Source organism: Kogia breviceps, chromosome 19, assembly GCF_026419965.1.
Source record: "Kogia breviceps isolate mKogBre1 chromosome 19, mKogBre1 haplotype 1, whole genome shotgun sequence".
In the NCBI taxonomy this organism is placed as follows: Eukaryota; Metazoa; Chordata; class Mammalia; order Artiodactyla; family Physeteridae; genus Kogia; species Kogia breviceps.
In genome coordinates, this window is record NC_081328.1 from 50,529,730 (window position 1) to 50,549,063 (window position 19,334).

Sequence of the window (19,334 nt, forward strand, 5' to 3'; positions counted from 1 at the left end):
CTGGTGTGACGTGGTGGCACTGCTCGAGGGTGTGGCTTTGGGGAAAGGTTGTCTTCTTGACGGAATGTCAAAGCGAGCAGGGTATCTGAGGACCTCAGCAGCCTTCCCGGCTCTTTCTGGGCCTCTGAGCCAAGGCTGCAGAAGATACACGTAGCTCTCCATTTACGTTGAGTAGATCCTGAAGACGTTTCTTGGGCAACTCCCATCACCTTCCTTCCTGCTTCAGCTTCTCAGCTGAGTCTCATAGAACTGCTCTAGCAGCCCCAAAGTTCAGCAGCAGCAGCAGGAGAACAGCTTCCTCCCCTTGGGGGAACCGACTGTTAGGCAGTAGGTTTTCCTGCTTTAATGAAGAAAACGGCTGATGTTACAGTAGCAGAAGGGTCACAGCCCTGGCGGCACAGCGGAGGCGAGGTGAAGAGACAGACGTTAGCAGCTCAGCGGAGGCTAGCGTTTGTGGGCTATTGGAACGATTCTCTTTACCATCATTCAGGCCTCAAGTATATATTTTTTTAAATTGGAGTAGTTGGTTTACAATGTTGTGTTGGTTTCTGCTGTACAGCAAAGTGAATCAGTTATATATATACACATATCCACTCTTGTTTAGATTCTTTTCCCATATAGGCCATTACAGGGTATTGAGTAGAGTCCCCTGTGCTCTACAGTAGGTCCTTATTAGTCCTCTCTTTTATATATAGTAGTGTGTATATGTCCATCCCAATCTCCCAATTTATCCCTCTCCTCCCTCCCTCCCCCCATAACCATAAGTTTCTTTTCTACATCCGTGACTCTATTTCTGTTTTGTAAATAAGGTCAATTATATCTTCAGTCGGAAGAATTTTGTTTCTAGTAAAGCCGAGAAGCGAAGGGATGACCTAGAGACAGAGCAAGGAAGCAGGGGGAGCGGGCTGGGAATCCCACCTGGGGGTGCAGGGCCAGGCGTCCCAGGAACCCGTGTCTCTTCCCTCTGCTCCTCTGAGGTGCCTCCGCAGAAGGGCAACCTCCAGAGCACACCTGGATCCCAGCCTGGATGCAGATGTCATGCTAGTCGCTTCTGCTTTGGCGCTGGCAGCTGCTTGGGGGGCAGTGTGGTGTGCGGGGGGTGCGCATGCGCACTTGACCACTCTCGCCTGGCCAAGTAGTGCCGGAGGAGGGGTGGTCGCCCAGGCTGTACCTCTGCCGCACGCGCGCGCCAGCCAAGCCGGGGTTGGGCGCTACCTCCCCTCGGTTGATGTCTTCAGGGCTCAAGGCTCTGAGTTCTCCATTGTGATTGTCGCCCCCCGCCCCCCCGTAGAATATTTGCTTCTAAAAGGCACAGGGCAGTACGTCGTTTCCGCCTGACATGCCGTAGGCAGTAGATGTATGTTTCTTCCTCTCCCTTTCACCAAGGAAAAAAAGCGGGGTGGGAGGCCTGAAAAAATAACATCTAAAACTGTCCCCCTTCCCATCTTACACGACTGTAGGTTTCTGGTCGGCCCCTTAAAACATACTCAGAATAGCAAATTAAGTCTCAAAGAAAATAAATCATAATTTTGCGAACGAAGCGATTCTTTGATTTGAGGTGCAAAATTATGGAACCAAAAAGCTTTTTTTTTTTTTTTTTTGCGGTACGCGGGCCTCTCAGTGTTGTGGCCTCTCCCGTTGCGGAGCACAGGTTCCGGACGTGCAGGCTCAGCGGCCACGGCTCACGGGCCCAGCCGCTCCTGCATGGGCAGGCGGACTCTCAACCACTGCGCCACCAGGGAAGCCCCCAAAGAGCTTTAATTGCCGTTTTATGTATTAGTCATTTCGCAGAGCCTTGTGGTCATAAACACACCCCACGTGCACCGACAGACACAGGCCGGAGCCGGGGTCGCTTCCCCCGTGGCTCTCCTAGCTCTTCCAGCCTGGCTTAGCTCTGCTCTGGGCCCGGGTCTGCGTGTCCGAATCCCACAGACCTCCCCAGGGTCTGATTTCCCAGGAACGAAGGCTGGAAAGGGGCCAGTTAAGGAAACAGAGCAGAACAGAGCGAGAACACAAACATACCCACACAGTTTCCTTTATTGTCCACTCTCTACCCACTGAATTATTGTCTTTTTTTAAACATATGATTTGATTTTTTTGTCTCCATCCTTAAGATTTTTATTTTAAGGACAGCGAAGCAGAGAAAAACACAGCCAGGCCCTCTCTAACTGCCTTAACTCCGTTACAGGCCAGAGGACATTCGCATTTCTAGGTATGGAGTGTGACAATAACAATGACTTTGACACCGCCAGCGTGAAAGCTCTGGACAATAAGCTGTGCTCTGAGGCCTGCTTCCCCGGTGAGTGGCCGTCTGCTGAACATGAACTTGGTGGGAGACGCTCCCCTGCTCGCACCCTGGGACACCATTCTCCTGCCCTGCAGTTCCTGCAAGAAGGCATGGGCTTTGCTGAGATGCCGGGAGCCAGTTGCTGAAAGGAAGTGAGGCGGCCTCGGCAGAGTCCTTGGGCAAAGAGCGACTCTGCTCTAAACGAGACTATTTGGGCTTGAAGAAAGGCGCAAAAATCCCTCCAGATCCTTCCGATTTGGCCTGACCGTGCCCCCTCCATCGTGATCTTGCAGATCCCATGGCAGGGGGCCTGGTTTTGTTTCCATCAACAGGCAGTTTAAGGCAGACATGGCCTCTGTGAAAAGGTCTTGGAAAGAGAGCCGGAGCCCTTGAAAAGGGAACCTGTAGCTCCTCAGAGGAGAGTGTTTAGTTAGGATCAGAGAGGAATTTCAAAGCCAGCGTTTTAAAGACTAGCTCTGGGACCCAGTGAGCCCTGGGGTACCACCAGTTGCCCTGTGCTTCCTAGATTTGGATCCCAAAGGAACAATCAGGGGTCGAGGGTGACTCTTCTCCTTGGAGCCCTAACTCTATCAGTTCGATCAGGGCCCTCCGCGTGCCCCTTGTTCCTTCTCGTGACCCTAAACTGAACCTGGGATGAGTCCTCAGGAGGAGCCCACCTGTCCGTCACACTCGGGGCACCGATGTCCCCCTGCTCCGGGCTCACCAAGGGCTCCACCAACCATGGCTCTAAAGCCACGTCTTGCCCGGTGCACTAGACTGAAATTGCCCCTCCTGGGCTCACGGCAGAGACGGCCTGCATGTTGCGTGGCTTGTAAAATCTCTTAAACGTGCCCTGGACATGTTTAAGCTTCAGGACAGCCACGTCTCGTCGTGGGTCCAGTGCTTTACTCTCTTGGCGACGTGGCTACAGGCGCTGGAGGGACACAAACTCCTGTGGTTGCCACTCTCCATCAGCTTGCAAAAGACCCAGGTCCTCACCCCTCTGGCCCCATGCAGGCTTGTGGTGGAGGAAGCCGTAATCCCCGGAGACGCCGCCCCCGGCCTTCCCAAGGGCTCTCCGGTCCCTTCCCACTTAGCGTTGAGCCAGCCAGGCCTGGGCCAGAGCGGCTGGGGTCCAGGGTACACTTCACTCCCTGCCTTCCCACTCTTTACCTGGCTTCTGTCTGTCCATTTGTTTCTCATGTCTTTTTTGCCAAATGTACGTCTGTCTGTCCAGTTTGTTTATTTTGAAACTCATTTATGTTATCCAGACTTGGTGTGAAAGTTCACGTTCACCCACACCCAACCCCAAGCTTGCTGGGCGTGCGCACATCCGAGGGCCTCTCGCTGAGGCTTCCATTCCATACAAGAGCCTGTATTTAATATGCTGAAATTTTCCAGGAAAAACAAATATTTGTGAGACTAGATTAATCCCTGTTCCACAAAAGCGGGGATGCTTCTGTGGCAAAGGTTACAGGCAGGATTTGTTTGGGTCACCAGTTGGGGAAGATGACATGTCTGCCCTCACTCCGCCCTGTGTCCGTGGCAGCTGTGCCGGCCGGCCGCTCACTGGGCCTCAAGAGAGGAATCCAGGCTCCTGCCTCCCCGCAGCGGCCCCGCATCAACCCCCGTTTTTTGGCAGAGAGAGCTACTGGGAATCGTTTCAGCCACCCGTGCTGGTGGAAACGACCCCAGGCCTTCTGCTCCCCTCCTGTCCCCAACGCCTTCCCGCCAACCTGCTGGCGGATGTTTATTCCACTGGGATTGCGGCAGTGGAGCGAGACCTGGAAGGAAAACAATGCCTGGGCTTCCTTACGGTGATCGGAGGAGCCAGCCACTCTCAGATTAAACTGGCTTCACCGTTCAGGCCAGACAGGAAACCGAATGACAGTGGCGGCTGCCAGGAGAGGGACTTGAGGGTCGCATCGTAGCCTCACCCCGAGGTCTCAGGGGCTCTTTCGGGAGAAGGAAAGTGCATCTGCTCTCTTGGTAAAATGTTTCTCGGGTTCTGCTGTTAGCGTCACACTGGTAGCAAAGTGCTGGGGGAACTCTCTGGAAGCATCTGTCGGGTTTACGACAGGAGTATCCACTTTGGTAGGTCCCGTGGAATCAGTGGGCCTCACCACGCTCAGCTGTAAGTTCAGAGTTCCGTCCTGTGACTGAGATGCCTCAGGCTGGCTTGGCCGTCAGGACAGCTTCTCAGGCACTTGGTCCCCCTCTCCACGCTGTTTCCCTCCCCTCACGGAGCGCCCACAAGGAGGGAACCCCGGGAGCAGCCCATGGTCCACCCTCCCCAGGCCCACACGCGCTCTTCCAGGAGCCCCAGCTGGCGGCAAGGATGGCTCAGGTCTCCACCCTCGCCGCTCTCATCACGCTGGTGGGAGTGACTCTGAGAGAGCACCTGTGTCATTCCAGCCCCTCTTCCCCTAAGAAGCCTCTGGGTCTTCTTTGGCCCCAAGACCAAGGGTGGGGGGCGATGGTATGTTCTGAGATTGTTCTGCAAGGTTCTCAGAGGGAGGAAATCTGAGCTGACCATTGTAGGTGGTGAGCCGATTAGAATCGCGAGGCCGTGCTGGGTAGACGGGGCGCCAAGGAATCTGATGGAGTATCACACAGGCGGCAGGGTAGTGGTCAGGGGACCAGTGACAGTTCTGTGAAAAGGCTCTGGGGAGTGTGATGGGAGAAAGCAAAGATGATTTGGGTTTGTTAGTGGAAATACAAATGTTTTTGAATGACGGCATCGGACAGGAGTGGGCATACCGATGAAATCTGAAAGCACTTATGGAGGGAGTTCCCTGGTGGTCCAGTGGCTAGGACTCAGCACTTCACTGCAGTGGCCTGGTTCAAACCCTGCTCGGAGAACTAAGATCCTCCAAGCCACTGCACAGCCAAAAACAAAACAAACAAAAGTACTTATGGAGACCTGAAATAACCCAAGACTAAGACGCCACTAGGAAGGGTTATGCCTCGCAGATACTAAGGAAAAGTCTGAATTAACTTTCTCTTTTCCTGGAGAGAAACTCTACGCGATGGTGGAACTGTTACAGACCTTAAATGTAATTAATTCGTGGCTGGGTAGAGGCAGGAAAGAGGTGAGTGGAATCCCCCTGGGTGTGCTCCCCAAATCTGCCCCTAGAGGTCTCTTCACTCGCCCATTTCTGAGCCTGAGGATGGAATTAAGTGGGAACCGCCTTTCTCTACCTCCCGTGAAGGATTTTGAATCTCCAGGCTCCCTTTTCTGGCTGAGGGCTGGACAGAACGGTGGCACTCGCCCAGGAAGCCCCTGCGCCTCCCAGGCTTACCTTCTGCATCCAGTATGCGCGCAGCAGCAGCACGGTTTTGCCGAGGGCCTGGCAGGAGGCTGTTCAGAGGAAAGAGCACACCGACTGTCCCAAGAAGCCGGGGAGAACAGAGACGTCAGGTCTGAGTCTTGGGGCTGTTTCAGAAGGAGCCAGCTTTCAGCCCTGGCTCAGAATCTGGACCAGTGGTGTTTGTAGCAAGGACTCATGAATTCAGAGCCAGGCAGCCTGGCAGCCAGTGGTGGTGGCGGCGAGGCTGCGGCAGTGTTTTGTTTTGTTTTGTTTTGTTTTGTTTTTTTGCGGTATGCGGGCCTCTCACTGCTGCGGCCTCTCCCGCTGCGGAGCACAGGCTCCGGACGCGCAGGCCCAGCGGCCACGGCTCACGGGCCCAGCCGCTCCGCGGCATGTGGGATCCTCCCGGACCGCGGCACGAACCCGCGTCCCCCGCATCGGCAGGCGGATTCTCAACCACTGCGCCACCAGGGAAGCCCTGCGGCAGTGTTTTGATTTGACTCTGTGTGTGTGTGTGTGTGTGTGTGTGCGCGCGTGCGTGTGTGTGTGTGTGTGTGTGTCTTCTCTCCTGATTACCATTGCTTTTGGTCTTTCTTACCAAACAGCCGCAGTTCCGGAGTCCTTCCCCATAAACATTGAGGAATAAGTATGAGATCTACCAAATTATATAACATGAACGAACAACTTATTTTATCTGGGGGCTCCTAGCTTAAAAGGGCAATCTTGCCTGCTCTTCATCCTGTCACCCTTAGAGGGGAAAAGCCCTGTGGACCCACGTGCCGGACTCCGGCACCCCCAGGGCATAGAGAGCCCCGCATTCCGTCTGGCCGTGAGAGATACCTAAAAATTTCCTGTCCCACTCGCTCCCCTTCCCCGGGGGTCCACCTCCACAAACTATTATTAACGCCTTAGGGCAGATTATCGCACCAGGACGTTTATGGGAAATACACAGTTTATACCCGCTTAATCCTAGTGTTCCTGCCATTAGAGGGTTTCGTGTGTTGGGCTGGCCTAACCTGAAGCTGACCCCAGACGTTCGTGAGCGGCCTCCCTCAAACGTGAGCGCAGCGGGCCTTACGCCCACCCCCCAGGGTCGGCCAGCTCCATCCACAAGCTGAGCCCTCTGATGGGCCAGGCATGGCTCTCTCGGCCTCTGCCCGGGAGGAGATCTCAGTGCAATGGAGGATTCAGCAATGTCCACACGGCGTGAGAAATGGGGTGGTGGTACAGGCCGTGGGGGAGCACGCTGGACCCCATCCGGCTTGGGGGGCAGGTGCTGGGAGAGGCAGCTCGGAAGGGGCATCTCGCTGCACTGGAGGGAGTGAATCAGATGGAGCCAGTCTGTGGGCTGGGAGGCCGACTGGGGGGAGATGAGTGTGGCCTGAACAAGGCCTGGGGGGCGGCTGGTTGTCGCGCGTATTCTGTGAGTCAGGCGCCCTGCTCACCGCTCTCCCGCGCCGCCTCGCTTAGTCTCACAGCACCCCTGGGGGCTAAGTACTCATTTCCCATCTGATGGATGGGAAAACCAGGGCTCCAGGTACAGCGACCTGCCCAGGGTCGCACAGTACGTTACAAGCCGGGGCTGTACCCCGGTTTTCTGACTACAGATTTAGACATTACTAGAGCTTGAACAAGCAGGAGGTCATGACGGATTGGATACAGAGCACAAAGGAGAGAGAAGCACCAAGCAGCGGGTGCTTCTCGCGCAGGAGCTGCAGTACGAGGGGGGAAGATGATGAGTTTCATGGATGGTACCCGGGGGACCCCAAAGCTCTGGAGCTAATGTCTCCTGGGGTCGGTGGCACCAGCTGATAGCAGATCTCGGTGGGCTGTTCGGGTGCAGAAAGAGAGGAACAGCCGTCACTCTGTTCTCCCCCATGCCATTTGGTCCCTGGCCCCCCACAGCAAACACTAACTCTGAGCCCAAATTAACACACTCTTCTCCCTCCCCTTCACCTCCTCCTGCTCTCATGAAAGTCTCAGCTAGACTCAGTTTCTTTTCCCGGTCCGCTGTAACACTTAGGCAAACTTCAAGACCAAATAAAGATACAAAAGTGGGTCCTGGGGCAAGCTCACAAGACAAGGACCGTCCTGCATGTCCCTCCATCAGTGGGCCACGGTGGCCGTGCCTGTCCCTAGCCCAGTGGGCACCACTGCTCCCCAGTTTCACGTGCTGTGGTTTGTACCCTGTGGGAGTTCCAGGTAACGCGCAGCCTGCCAGTTTTCATGCCAGACTCCCGGGCTGTCGTGCCAGAGGCACCATCTGGACCAAACCAAAGGTCCGGTAACCTTCCTTTCCTCTCCTCAGGTGCCTGGCAGGCTGATGACAACGTGGCCAGTCGTCGGAACACACAGCGCCGACGCTTATCTTCTGGCAGCCTGGAGGAACCCGAGAACAGGCTCTGTGTGTGGGGTCCTTTGGCCATCTGAGAGCCCTAGCCCCTGTACCAGGGCTCTCCTCCCGTCCTCACATCCCATCCTGGCCTCACGGCACCACTGACCTCCTGCGCATCCTCAGCAAGACACATGGAGACTCTTTAGACCCCCGTGAAAGCTGGATGCTGAGGGCACCTGCCCCTTCTCCCAGGCTCATCTTCTTCCGCAACCGTGATCCTTCCCCTCTCAGAAGGGACCGGAAGCCTCTTTTCTCCTTGTGGGCTAAAGCCACTCAGTGAACTGCAGCTCATGAGACCCTTTGCAGAGAGTCTCTGGAGTGTCTCCACTGTATCTTGACCTTCAGGTGGAGCTGTGGTCCACAGACTGGTTATTTCTTGTGCATCTTTTTTTTTTTTTCTCCTTAGGAGGTAGACCAAGAAGACTCAAGAGTTTGGGTGACTTCATTACAAACACCCATCTGGCATCTTCTAGTCTCTGGGACATCATAACCAATCTGAAGCCTGCAGTTTGGAGTGGGGTTGAGGGATGACTCCTGGGAGAAGGGAAAGCCATATTGCACCGTAAGTGGGGTTTCCCTCAAAATGCATTAGGAGCTCCTTTCTCAAGGACAGGAAGCAGTGGCAACCACCAGAAGGTTCGTTGGGAAAACAGTTCTTGCTTCTGGTAGCAGAGGCTGTGCCTCGTGTGTCTGTCTGCTTAGGAAGGACGCCCTGAATCTGAGAATCCCTCAGTTAAATGATTACCTACCGGGGAGTTATTTATGATCAGGTGCACTCAGAAAGGCCTGGGGCTCCATCCTAAGGTGACACTGCAAAGGCATTTTTGACCCCCTCTGTGTATCAGGCCCTTGTTAGGGACTGTCGTATATTATCACGTTTCATCACTACCGCCCTGTCAGGTGGCATTCGTATCCCTGCTGCCCCCGCCTCCACCCCGCTTTTCTTAAATAGTTGAAGAAATAGGCTAAGGGAGGGGTGGACCGGTGGTTCTCATTTGGTGCCCAGGAACCCTAAAGGAGGTTGGGGGAAGGGCTGAGCTGGGGTCCGTGGTGGTCTGGGAGTCTCCCCACCCCACCGGTTTTTCTCCCCTGTCCTCCAGATCAGCTGAGCCTGATGGAGGAGGGGGAGGTACTGCCTTCCATAGGCTCATTAGAGACGTAGAGATATTGTTCAAATCACATGTCCACCCCACCTCAGTCCAGTGTAGGGCATATAAATAACAGCCTGAAACAGCAAGCCCGTAAGCTGTTGGCTGTTCGTCTCTCGACACTAGTGTTATCAATGGGTTCCTCATAGCTCTCTGATAGATGCATTGTCCGCTGGCTTTTGGAACAGGGGGTGGTTTAGTGGAGCATGAGATTAAGAAGCAAAGTGGGATCCAACAGTTTGCCAGGCTGAGATGTGACAGAGCCCTAGGCTATGCCCACCATGATGGCCTGAATTAGTAGTTGGAATTGTTGCCCTAGAAGAGCTTTTCAGGGTCCTTCCCAAGGCCTCACAGAGAGCCCAGTGCCAGGGGATCTTTTGCACCTCCTGTGTGGCTTCTTTGTGCCGCCAGGTGGGTGGTGACCCTCACTGCCTGGTGGTTGTGATTCACATCCTGCCCTGGGGCCGGGCAGGGGGGAGGCCTGTGGTCCTGACAGACCCTACATGAGCCAAGCCTGAATCTCAGCTTCTGCCTTGAGTTCCCATGTCCACCCGCTCCGAAATCCTGCAGTGGACTCTGCTGTTTCAGGCCCCATGTAATGTCCTTTCTTTCCCGGAAACATTCTTACAGCCCCTTTCATATTGAAGATTCGAGCAATAACCCCACTTCCTGATTTCCTTGAAGTCTCAGCCCCAGAAGCATTAGGGAAGGGGGTGCTCCCTTAGCCTGGGGTGGTGGCATACAGATCCACCTCCTCTCCCGGCAGGTAGTAGTCACAGTGTGGTGTTACCTGAGATGAAGGAGGTGCAGGTAAACAGTCGCCACAGTGGCCAGGAACCCTAAGAGGAAGCCGTTGTCTTCACCCTTTCTGGAGGGTCTGTCTTCTCCCAGGAAGAGGCTCAGAGAGATCCCTCAAGGCCTTGGTTCCATAACCAAGACATACCTGGGTGAGAAATGGCCCTTCACTCCTGTTTCTCAGACAGTTCCTGCTCTCTCCCCCATCCCCTCACCTCTTTGCCCTCATTTAGCTCTTTGGCGAGCAGAAATATCCCATCCGAAAGGGCTGGGATCAGGGAACAGGGCCCAGAGCCTGGTCAGGGAACAGGGCAGCTGCCCCAGTCATCATCTGGAGATGGTCGTGTTGTTAGCAGTTGACCCAGAGAGAATGTGACGGGGCCTGGCTTCTCACACAAGGACACAGGCTAACCGGAGGCCTGGGGCTCCTTCCTGCCACACTTAGGTCGGAGCTCACCTGTGAGCTCACTTCCGAGCGGTGTGGTGATCCCAGCCTTCTCACAGAGCCCTTTTTCCTTCTCCTCCCCAGTGCCATCCCACCAGAGGTCATGCCCACGCTGGGGCACCTCCTGGGCACAGATCCACACATGTTAAGCCATCTCACCTGGGGAGAGTTTGTGTCCTGTTCACCTGACCTTGGCATGCTGGTTGCTCACTTTACTTTAGGATCTGCACACCTAGCGTGTGTAAGTATGTGTGTACCGTCTGTGTACCCCTCACTCCCTGGAGTACACTCACGGGCACACTACAGTGGGGACGTCAAGGATGCAATATTTATGGGTTGCTGCATGATTCTTAAAAATGAATAAAACTGTTCACAAGGGAAGGAGAGCTGGCAACTGCGCAGTTGGCTTATTTGTGCAAGTTTCTGTCCGACTTTCTCCAGCACGCTTTAATATGTTTATTCAAGACAAGCTGGACATGGAGGAGACCCGAGGGCAAGGGGTAGGGAAAGACATGTTTCTGGGTGGGAGTTGGTGTACCAGCCCCTGGGCACAGCTCCTGCGCAGAGGCCTGATAAGGAGCCCTCACCTCCACCCCCCACCCCCGCTTCAACCGGAGAACTTCCAACTGCAGCTCTTCAATAATTGAAGAGCAGGAAAGCTGGTGACTGGAGGGAGACTGGGGGAAGGGAGGAGGAAGGACCACAGTCCACCGTTAGTCCGTCACTTAAAGGTTGGTGAAATTAATGGGGCAAATGACCCCAGTAAGAGAATTTGGCAAGTCCACGGCTTTTCTGGGTTTCACCCACCGCCTCTGCTTCCTCGGCTATCTGGAAAGGAGGGAGAGCACTTCCGAAGAAGCCTTTGGAATGTCAGCTTCTGGGAATCTTGCTGAGGACGGGGCGGGCTGGGAGCGCTTACCGGGAAACACTGGATTACCCTAGCCACCCTGGGGTGTCTGCGACCGGTGCTGCGGTCTCTGCGTACCTGAGCGGCAGGTGGCATCGGAGAGTCAGACCTGCTTGCAGGCACCAAGACGACACTCGGTCGGGAGACAGGGACAGGCCGCAGAAACGTGAGGATGTGCCACTCGCAGCCCAGAGGAGAGGAATGGAAACCCCCAAGCATGCACCCAGCCTTGGCCCCCGCGCCACGGGCTGCGTCCCAGGAGCCGTCGACACCTCTGAGCAGCCCAGATGGGAAGGGGGTGGGGCGGAGTACGGTTCCCGCGGCGAACTGCTCGCCGGGAGCCCCGGGGCCTCTGCGGGAGCGCCGAGCCGCGCGCCTCTCCGAGCCCTGCGCGGGGCCCTCGGGCGGGAATAAGCGGAGCCGGGACGCGGTGGCGGGTAGGGGGCTGGGTGGCGCGGGAGAGGGCGGCAGGAGGGAGTTCGAGGAGAGTTACCGCCTGAGAGAGTGGTAAGAGCCCGCGGTCTCCTTGGAGACACGCTGACCAATGGCAGAGGCGGAAGCTGTTTATATGGGCGGGGCGTCGCCATGGCAGCAGGAGAAGCCTTCCGAGCGGCTACTTAATGCCGGTCCTCGGGCCGCTTGCGTTCAGAGAGGCGCCGTCGGGCGTGGGGGGCGACGAGGATTGCTGGCTGGGCCCTTGAGCTGGGGGTAGAGAGCCGCGGTGGGGGTGGGCGGAACTTCTTCGAGAACCTTCCTTTGGCCCGGGCTGCGCTCTGAGCCAGGTAAGGGACGGGGAGGGCTGCAGGCCGTGGGAAGGGAGGGAGTCGGTACGAGCCCGTCTCCCATCCGTCCCCGACGGAAGTGGTGGGCCCGGAGACTGACATCAGAGGAGTCTGGGGGACACTCACTTCCCGCCCCCTTATAACTCTCTGTTTTGTTTCCTTCCATCCCCTTGATCCCCGTCCTAATATCCCTTTTCAAAGATCTAGACGACCTCCCCCGCCCCCCGCCCCGTCGTACTGCCCTCCTGGACTCTCTCGCCCCATTTCTATTTGTTGTGGAGGGAGGGGGGGTAATTTCCCGCTTTGAGGGAGAAGGGGGTGGCCTCGCATGCCCCTACACTATTCCCTCGTTTGGCTAATTAAGTCTCCTCTAAAAGATCAAAGAGGAAAAGAGCGAGGCGAACCCCGTGTGGGTCGGACCCCCGGGCACAGCTTCTGTTTCCCAGACCTCGGCAGTAAAAGATCCTCCCCAGCTGCGGGAACGATTTTAGTAAGAGCCTCCCCCCTTGCACACACTCTCCCCTCGGGGGTGGGAAAAGAGGGCTCAGTTCCCGCTATGGTCCCCGCAGGCACCACATTCAATTCGGAGGAGGCTACCCCCGGATCGCGGGATGGAAGCACGCTTCCGGGAGGCTGTGTAACTGAAGCCGCGGGAGTCAGCGGGCCGGAGAGCTCGGCGGCCACCCTCGGCTCGGCTCGTGGATGTTGACCGCCCCCTCGGAGAGTCCCCGCAGATATGGCGGAGAGCTGGCTACGCGTCTCGGGAGCAGGGGCAGCGGAGGACGCCGGACCGGAAGGCGGCCTGGAGGAGTCCGACGCCCTGGATGACAGCCTGACCAGCCTGCAGTGGCTGCAGGAATTCTCCATTCTCAACGCCAAGGCCCCCGCCCTGCCTTCGGGGGGCACCGACCACCACGGCTACCACCAGGTGCCAGGCTCAGCCGCGCCAGGGTCTCCCCTGGCGGCCGACCCCGCCTGCCTGGGCCAGCCGCACACGCCCGGCAAGCCCACGTCCTCGTGCACCTCGCGGAGCGCCCCCTCGGGGCTGCAGGCCCCGCCTCCTGACAACGTGGACTACGCCACCAACCCTCACGTGAAGCCGCCCTACTCGTACGCCACGCTCATCTGCATGGCCATGCAGGCCAGCAAGGCCACCAAGATCACCCTGTCGGCCATCTACAAGTGGATCACGGACAACTTCTGCTACTTCCGCCACGCCGATCCCACCTGGCAGGTAGGGGAGGCCCTCCCTCCCTCCCCACTCCCGTGCGGACTGGACTCACATCCCAGATCCGCAGGCCAAAGAGGCGCGGTACAGCCGGGGCCCCGAGAGAGGAAGGCCGTCGAGGAGGGACCTCAAGGGAGCCCAGTGCTTGAACTGCTGCCCCTTTGACTTCAGAGAGGGAGGAGGGAGGATGTTCAGAGGGCTTTAGTGGTGCCGACATAGAGGTTCAAGTGGAAAGAACTTGTCACTCATCCGGCAGGCTCAGCCCAAAGACCAGGGCTGAACTATGCGTGGACACAGCCCCCCAGGGTAGGTTGATGGACTGAGGGACCCATTTTTGTCCCAAGTCCGAGAATTCCTAGACACTACCCTACTCAAGGTCAGTTTGTCAGGGCCTGATTGGAAGAAGGAACGGGAGCATCGTTCCTGCCAGGCTCTGCATCCTGCCCGGTTTCAGTTGGCTGGAGGGGGTCTGGGAGGGGAGAGGGGTGTGCTGTGGGGTGTGAAGGCCAGCTGTGTCCCAGTGGAAGGGCTACGGGGCCTTCCTAAAGCTGCTGTGCCAGCCCCCACCCCAACCCCTCCCTAGCCTCCTGCCTACACTCCTCCCCCTCTTCTCGTCAACCTCCCTGGGGGGACAATTACCTCAGCCAGGTGCTTTCCACAGGGGCTCTTGCCTCCCACACTGGCTTCGTGTTCCAAGTCTCCGGAACCTGGCACAGAGCAGCCAAGGGGCCCAGGCCACCGTGTAAACATCCCAGTCTTGCCAGGGGGCGCTACTCGCCTGCCGGCCCCACCGACCAGGCCCCAGACCCCTGTGCCCCAGCGTGGTTTGGACTGTGCGCCCAGGCAGGAACAAGGCAGGATGGTGATTCGAGGCTGGGCGCACACTGCCCTGAGCATCTTCGACCATCAGGATCAGGGGCTACTTGGGGACAGAGGCCCTGAGGGTGCACAGATCCTTCCCTGTGGCACAGGTCACAGGATCACAGTTCCAAGCTATTCCACGTTTGCTTGGGCCCTGACCCTGGGGCAGGTACCATCTGTAACCTTGGTGAGAAAGCAGAGACCCTCCACCACCCCCCACCCTACCCCAAGCCTGAGAGGCCCCAGGAATGAGCGCTATGCTCTTGGCTGGGTAATAATCAACTGAGGCCTCAGAGCCTGGGGTGGGAGGAGGGGGACATGCGGGGTGAGGGCCCAGGCCAGCAGCTGGCTCTACAAACAAGGAAAGTCATCAGATCCTCTCACACTTCACCACCACCCCCCCACACCCCCTCACACCCACTCACTCATTTCACAAACAGAGAAGGCCAGCCAGGCCCAGGCAGAGGGAGATGGCCGTCCAGGCCCTGGGGGAGCCAAGGCCTTTGGCCAGAGGCCGCAAGCGGCGGGGTAAGGGAGGGAGGGCAGGACAGGGTGGCACTGAGAGCCACCCTGCGGCTCAGGGCTCGGATGACTGAGCAGGCAGATATCCTGGCAACAGGGAACAAAAGCCCCCGACAGCACTCCCGGCTCCTGGTGCCCCGTGGCTGGTGTCCCAGAGCCTCCCGGTCGGAGCAGCGCCTCTGTCTCCCCTGCCCCCATCGGAGAGAAGGTGGTGGCGGGACTGGCAGTGGCGCTAGGAACCGCCCCCCCATCACTGACCCCACCCACTCACCCAGCTGTCTTCCTTCTCTCCTATCTCCCTGTGTCCAGAACTCCATCCGCCACAACCTGTCCCTGAACAAGTGCTTCATCAAGGTGCCTCGGGAGAAGGACGAGCCAGGCAAGGGGGGCTTCTGGCGCATCGACCCCCAGTACGCCGAGCGGCTGCTGAGTGGGGCCTTCAAGAAGCGGCGGCTGCCCCCAGTCCACATCCACCCAGCCTTTGCCCGCCAGGCCGCGCCGGAGCCCGGCGCCGCCCCGTGGGCCGGGCCACTGACCGTGAACGCCGAGGCCCAGCAGCTGCTGCGGGAGTTCGAGGAGGCCACCGGAGAGGCGGGCTGGGGCGCGGGCGAGGGCAGGCTGGGCCATAAGCGTAAACAGCCGCTGCCCAAGCGGGTGGCCAAGGTCCCGCGGGCCTCCAGCGCGCTGCTGCTGACCCAGGAGGAGCAGGGCGAGCTGGAACCCCTCAAGGGCAACTTTGACTGGGAGGCCATATTCGACGCCGGCACGCTGGGCGGGGAGCTGGGCACGCTGGAGGCCTTGGAGCTGAGCCCGCCGCTGAGCCCCGCCTCGCACGGGGACGTGGACCTCACCGTCCACGGCCACCACATCGACTGCCCTGTTTCCTGGGGGCCTCCGGTGGAGCAGGCTACCGACAGCCTGGACTTCGACGAGACCTTCCTGGCCGCGTCCTTCCTGCAGCACCCCTGGGACGAGAGCAGCAGTGGCTGCCTGCCCCCCGAGCCCCTCTTTGAGGCCGGGGATGCCACCCTGGCCTCTGACCTGCACGACTGGGCCAGCATGGGCGCCTTCTTGTAAGAAGCCAGCCCCTGCCCCACCTCCAGACAGCCCCCAAGTCTGGGCCCAGACTACCCCTCCCCGCCGCCAGTGCAGGCCCAGGGACACCCTACCGCCCAGACAGGGGCTGGGCCAGGTCGCCCCACGAGGCCACACGGCCCCCAGCCCAGGCCATCCTCAGATTCTAGTCCAGCAGGCTGAGAATTGGGGCCCAGGACCAAAATTGCTGCCTCCGCTCCCCAGCCCCCCACGCACACAGTGTTTCATCGATCCACTTCTTCCCTGCCCCAGACACGCGGTAAGGGCCCTGCACTCTGCGAGCTGCGACTTGGAGGGGCCCTGGCCAAGCTGCAAGCATCAGTACAGGGCCCACCCCAGAGCATCTCGGCTTGGAAGCTTCTCTCTCTCCCGCTCTCCTCCCCAGGTCTCCGTCCAGAGAAAGTTCCCAGGTACAACAACTGCTGATTGGGTGACTACAGATTAACGCCCTAGAGGCCTCTCCCGGCAGAGCCTCCCTGGGGCTGGGGCTGGCTGTGAGTGAGGCGGAGCTGGGGGAGGGGGGAAGAGAGAGGAGACAGAAACGAGGCCGGGGTGCCGGGTGGAGCCAGGAGATCTTCTAAGGCCTCTGGGGTCTTCTGGCTTCATCCCTAGAGGTGGGGCAGAGGGTATATATCCCTAATCTTTGAGCCCAACTTGAGGCTGAGAGCAGCGGGGAGTTGGGGTTCTGGGGGTTAGGGGCTGGGGCGGCCAAGCTGCAGAGGGAAAGGGGACAGACAAGACTAATGTAGTGAGTGTAGCTATAGCTGAGGCTTAACTGGGAGGGACGCAGTGCTTGCTAGAACCGCTGGGACCAGGAAGGGGGACGGCCCCAGGCCCTCGCCTGCACTCCTGCGCGGGAGTGCCTTGCCCCACCCTAAGCCCCCTGCGCTGCGTCCCACATCCACCCTCCTGCCCCATTGGGCAATTTAACCTTTTTCATGGAAAGTTATTTACAATAAAACAATTTTTAAAAATAAAGTTTTAAAAAACCTCAAAATGGACCTGCTTGCAACTTTCTCTGGGGAAAAGCATGGGCCAGTTTTGGGGGGAGACCAAGGCCCGAGGGGGAACGGCTGGGAGAAAGATGGGGGGGCACCAAAAAGGCCTGCAGAGTGCCCCCTGATGCACTCCCCGCGATCTCTGGGTCCCCAGAGAGAAAGGGGCTGAGAGGCAGCCCTCGGGGGTCCCCTGCAGCCAAGGCCTCAGCACCTCTATCTGTGCAACGGATGACTGTACCCACGGCACCCAGGAGCAGGCGGCAAAGGAGGCACAGCCCCCTCCCTGGCCCTGGGGACTCACAAAGGCCGAGCTTGCCCAGGGCTCCGCTCACGTCCCCACTTTGTCTGCCTCGAGGGCCTGCTCAGGCTCGCCTGCGGTCCCCCCGCCTGGGCCAGCCTCCAGCTCCTCCCTCCCTTGGTCCCTTCCTGAAGGGACAGGGTGTGAGGTCAGAGGGCCCCGGCCCCTGGGGCCCCACTTGCCACCCTGGCGTTCATTCACCCCGCCCAGCGCCTTCCCTCCAATGCAGGTTGGGGCTGAGGGAGGCCATCAGGGAAGACGGAAGACGGGGTGCCTAGACTCTACAGATCCAGCCTGTGAGGAACCAACGTACCAGAGTTCTGATGGGGAAACTGAGGCACAGCAAATACATGACACTCAGCAGGCACCTTTCAACCCCCTCACCCCAGCTTTGCCTGGAACCCATCTCTCCCCTGAGCCCACACCTGACCCCGCCAGAAGGCCCTTGTGGTGCCCAGCCCCTTCTCCCAGCGCGCGCGCGCGCATGCACGCACGCACACGCACGCACGCACGCGCACGCACGCACGCACACGGGCACTGTCCCACACAATCCTGCCCAGCCTCCACGGGCCCCTTTCTCCTGAAGCCCCTTTCTTTCCTTGCACTCGAGGCTGGCTCCAGGCCAACCTGGCATTCCCCTGCCAACTTGCTGCTTTCACTTGCTAATTATTCCAAATATTTCAGAAGGGCGCACACACTGCAGGGCCAGCCGGGTTGGGGCCTCACCGAGCTCAGAAGGCAGCCCATCCCCTTCCCACCGCTTGCGGAGGACGCTGCCCCAGCCACCCTCTGAGACTCTCTTCACCCCCTAAGCAACGGCTCCCTCCCTCTCCCCACTACGCACCGGCCTTCCTCCCCACGCTCCCCAGCACTGGGGGAACATGGGGGCTCCAGCCTCTCCACCGGTCCCCAGGACCAGCCTCCAGCCCCCGCCAAAAGGGGTGTACCCTGGATTGACAGGTGGGGCCTGTCACTGTCCCCCCTCCTCACCCTCTGCCTGGGCCCGTGCTAGGGGAAGAGGGGCAAGGTCAGGGGCTGGCAGAGCTGCCTGCCAGGTGAGGAAAGGCTGAAGAAGCTTCTGGCTGCCAGGAAGAATCACCAAGAACTCCTGAAAATCCCTGTGCCTGGGACTAGCGTCTCTGGGGGTGGGACCCAGACACTGGCACTTTTAAGGGTCCGTGGATGCTGCCAAGGAGAAGCCAAAGCTACGTACGAGGGGGCCCCGGAGGGGCCGGAACGCAGGGCTTCACACATCCTTTCAGCAGGCAGCGTCTGGGGGTTGTCGGTTGAGGGGGCGGGAGGCGTGAGTGGATCCTGTCCCTCCTGTTCATGCCTGCCCTGGCCCTTGGCTGGGTGGCTTTTTAAAAAAGACATTCAGTGACTCCGTATTTATTTATAGATTCAATGTAATCCCAGTCAATATATATCTGGCACCATTAACAGTAAGTTGCAGACAGGATGCCCCATGAGCACTAGATACTTTATGTGTATTTCCTTAGAACAAGGACACGCCTCCATAATCCTAGTACCACCATCACAATCAGGAAATTAACATTGACCTGGTAACCCCATCTAACCGCAGACCTCACTCACATCTTGCGGATCACCCCCGTAATGCTCCTCTCCATTCCAGCACCCCAATCCAGGACCCCGTGTTGTGCTGAGCTGTCCTTTCTCTTTCGCACCAAGACTCAAGCTCTCTGAGCAGCTTTTGCAGTTCCTTTGATCTCCACTTTTGAGGTGAGAAGCCCTTCAGCCATTTCACTCTCAGGTGTGGTACAGTCCCTTCCCAAAGCAAGAAGCCACCTTTCTGTCTCCTAACTTTCCACCTCTTCCCTTTCCTCCCTCTCCCATGTATCCCCAGCCAGGAAAGGGATGAGGGGGAAAGGGCAGGAACTCAGACTTTGGGGACCCTCCCCGTGTGCCCAGAGTACATTCTGTCCCACGGGACAGGCCACCCCCAGCTCCAGTGACTGGAAGGCCCCCCCCGGGATGGGATTCCAGGCTGGCCTGAAGCAAATGCGCCCGGCCTCCTGAAGAGCTGAGCTGAGGGCAGGAAACACTCTTCTCCCGGCCTCCGCCCCCGTCAACATACTGGGGACCCGGACTTGCAGATGCAGGTAGGTGAGCTGGAGGGCAGGAAAGAAGGCCCGCGTGAGGGCGGGTGGGAGGAGATGGTCAGGAGGCAGGCGGGCTTCCGTCCTGGGCTGAGGCCCAAAGGTAAACAGGTGTATTTGGACTCCCGGCAGGGGGCAGTGGGCT

The 19,334-nt window shown here is 58.3% G+C and overlaps 2 protein-coding genes across 5 annotated transcripts in view; both read left to right on the forward strand.

The window, feature by feature from the left end:
• Positions 1 to 10,775, forward strand: part of RNF157 (ring finger protein 157) — an 81,890-nt gene extending 71,115 nt beyond the window's left edge. For 2 of the 4 annotated variants that reach the window (XR_010838068.1, XM_059048073.2), the window contains exons 18-19: positions 2,189 to 2,299; positions 7,907 to 10,775. Coding sequence is in view for 2 of the 4 variants with exons in the window: in XM_059048073.2 (XP_058904056.1) it covers positions 2,189 to 2,299; positions 7,907 to 8,028 (233 nt within the window). In the remaining 2 variants the exon portion in view is untranslated. The remainder of the gene's footprint in view (positions 1 to 2,188; positions 2,300 to 7,906) is intronic. The other 2 variants (XM_059048076.2, XM_067020772.1) reach the window with 1 other exon arrangement.
• A 1,864-nt stretch (positions 10,776 to 12,639) lies between these two features.
• FOXJ1 (forkhead box J1) lies at positions 12,640 to 16,773 on the forward strand. The gene is made up of 2 exons (XM_059048102.2): positions 12,640 to 13,304; positions 14,991 to 16,773. Exons 1-2 carry the CDS (start codon positions 12,807 to 12,809, stop codon positions 15,756 to 15,758), a joined length of 1,266 nt encoding a protein of 421 aa, XP_058904085.1. The 5' UTR covers positions 12,640 to 12,806; the 3' UTR covers positions 15,759 to 16,773.
• The last annotated feature ends 2,561 nt before the right edge of the window (positions 16,774 to 19,334 follow it).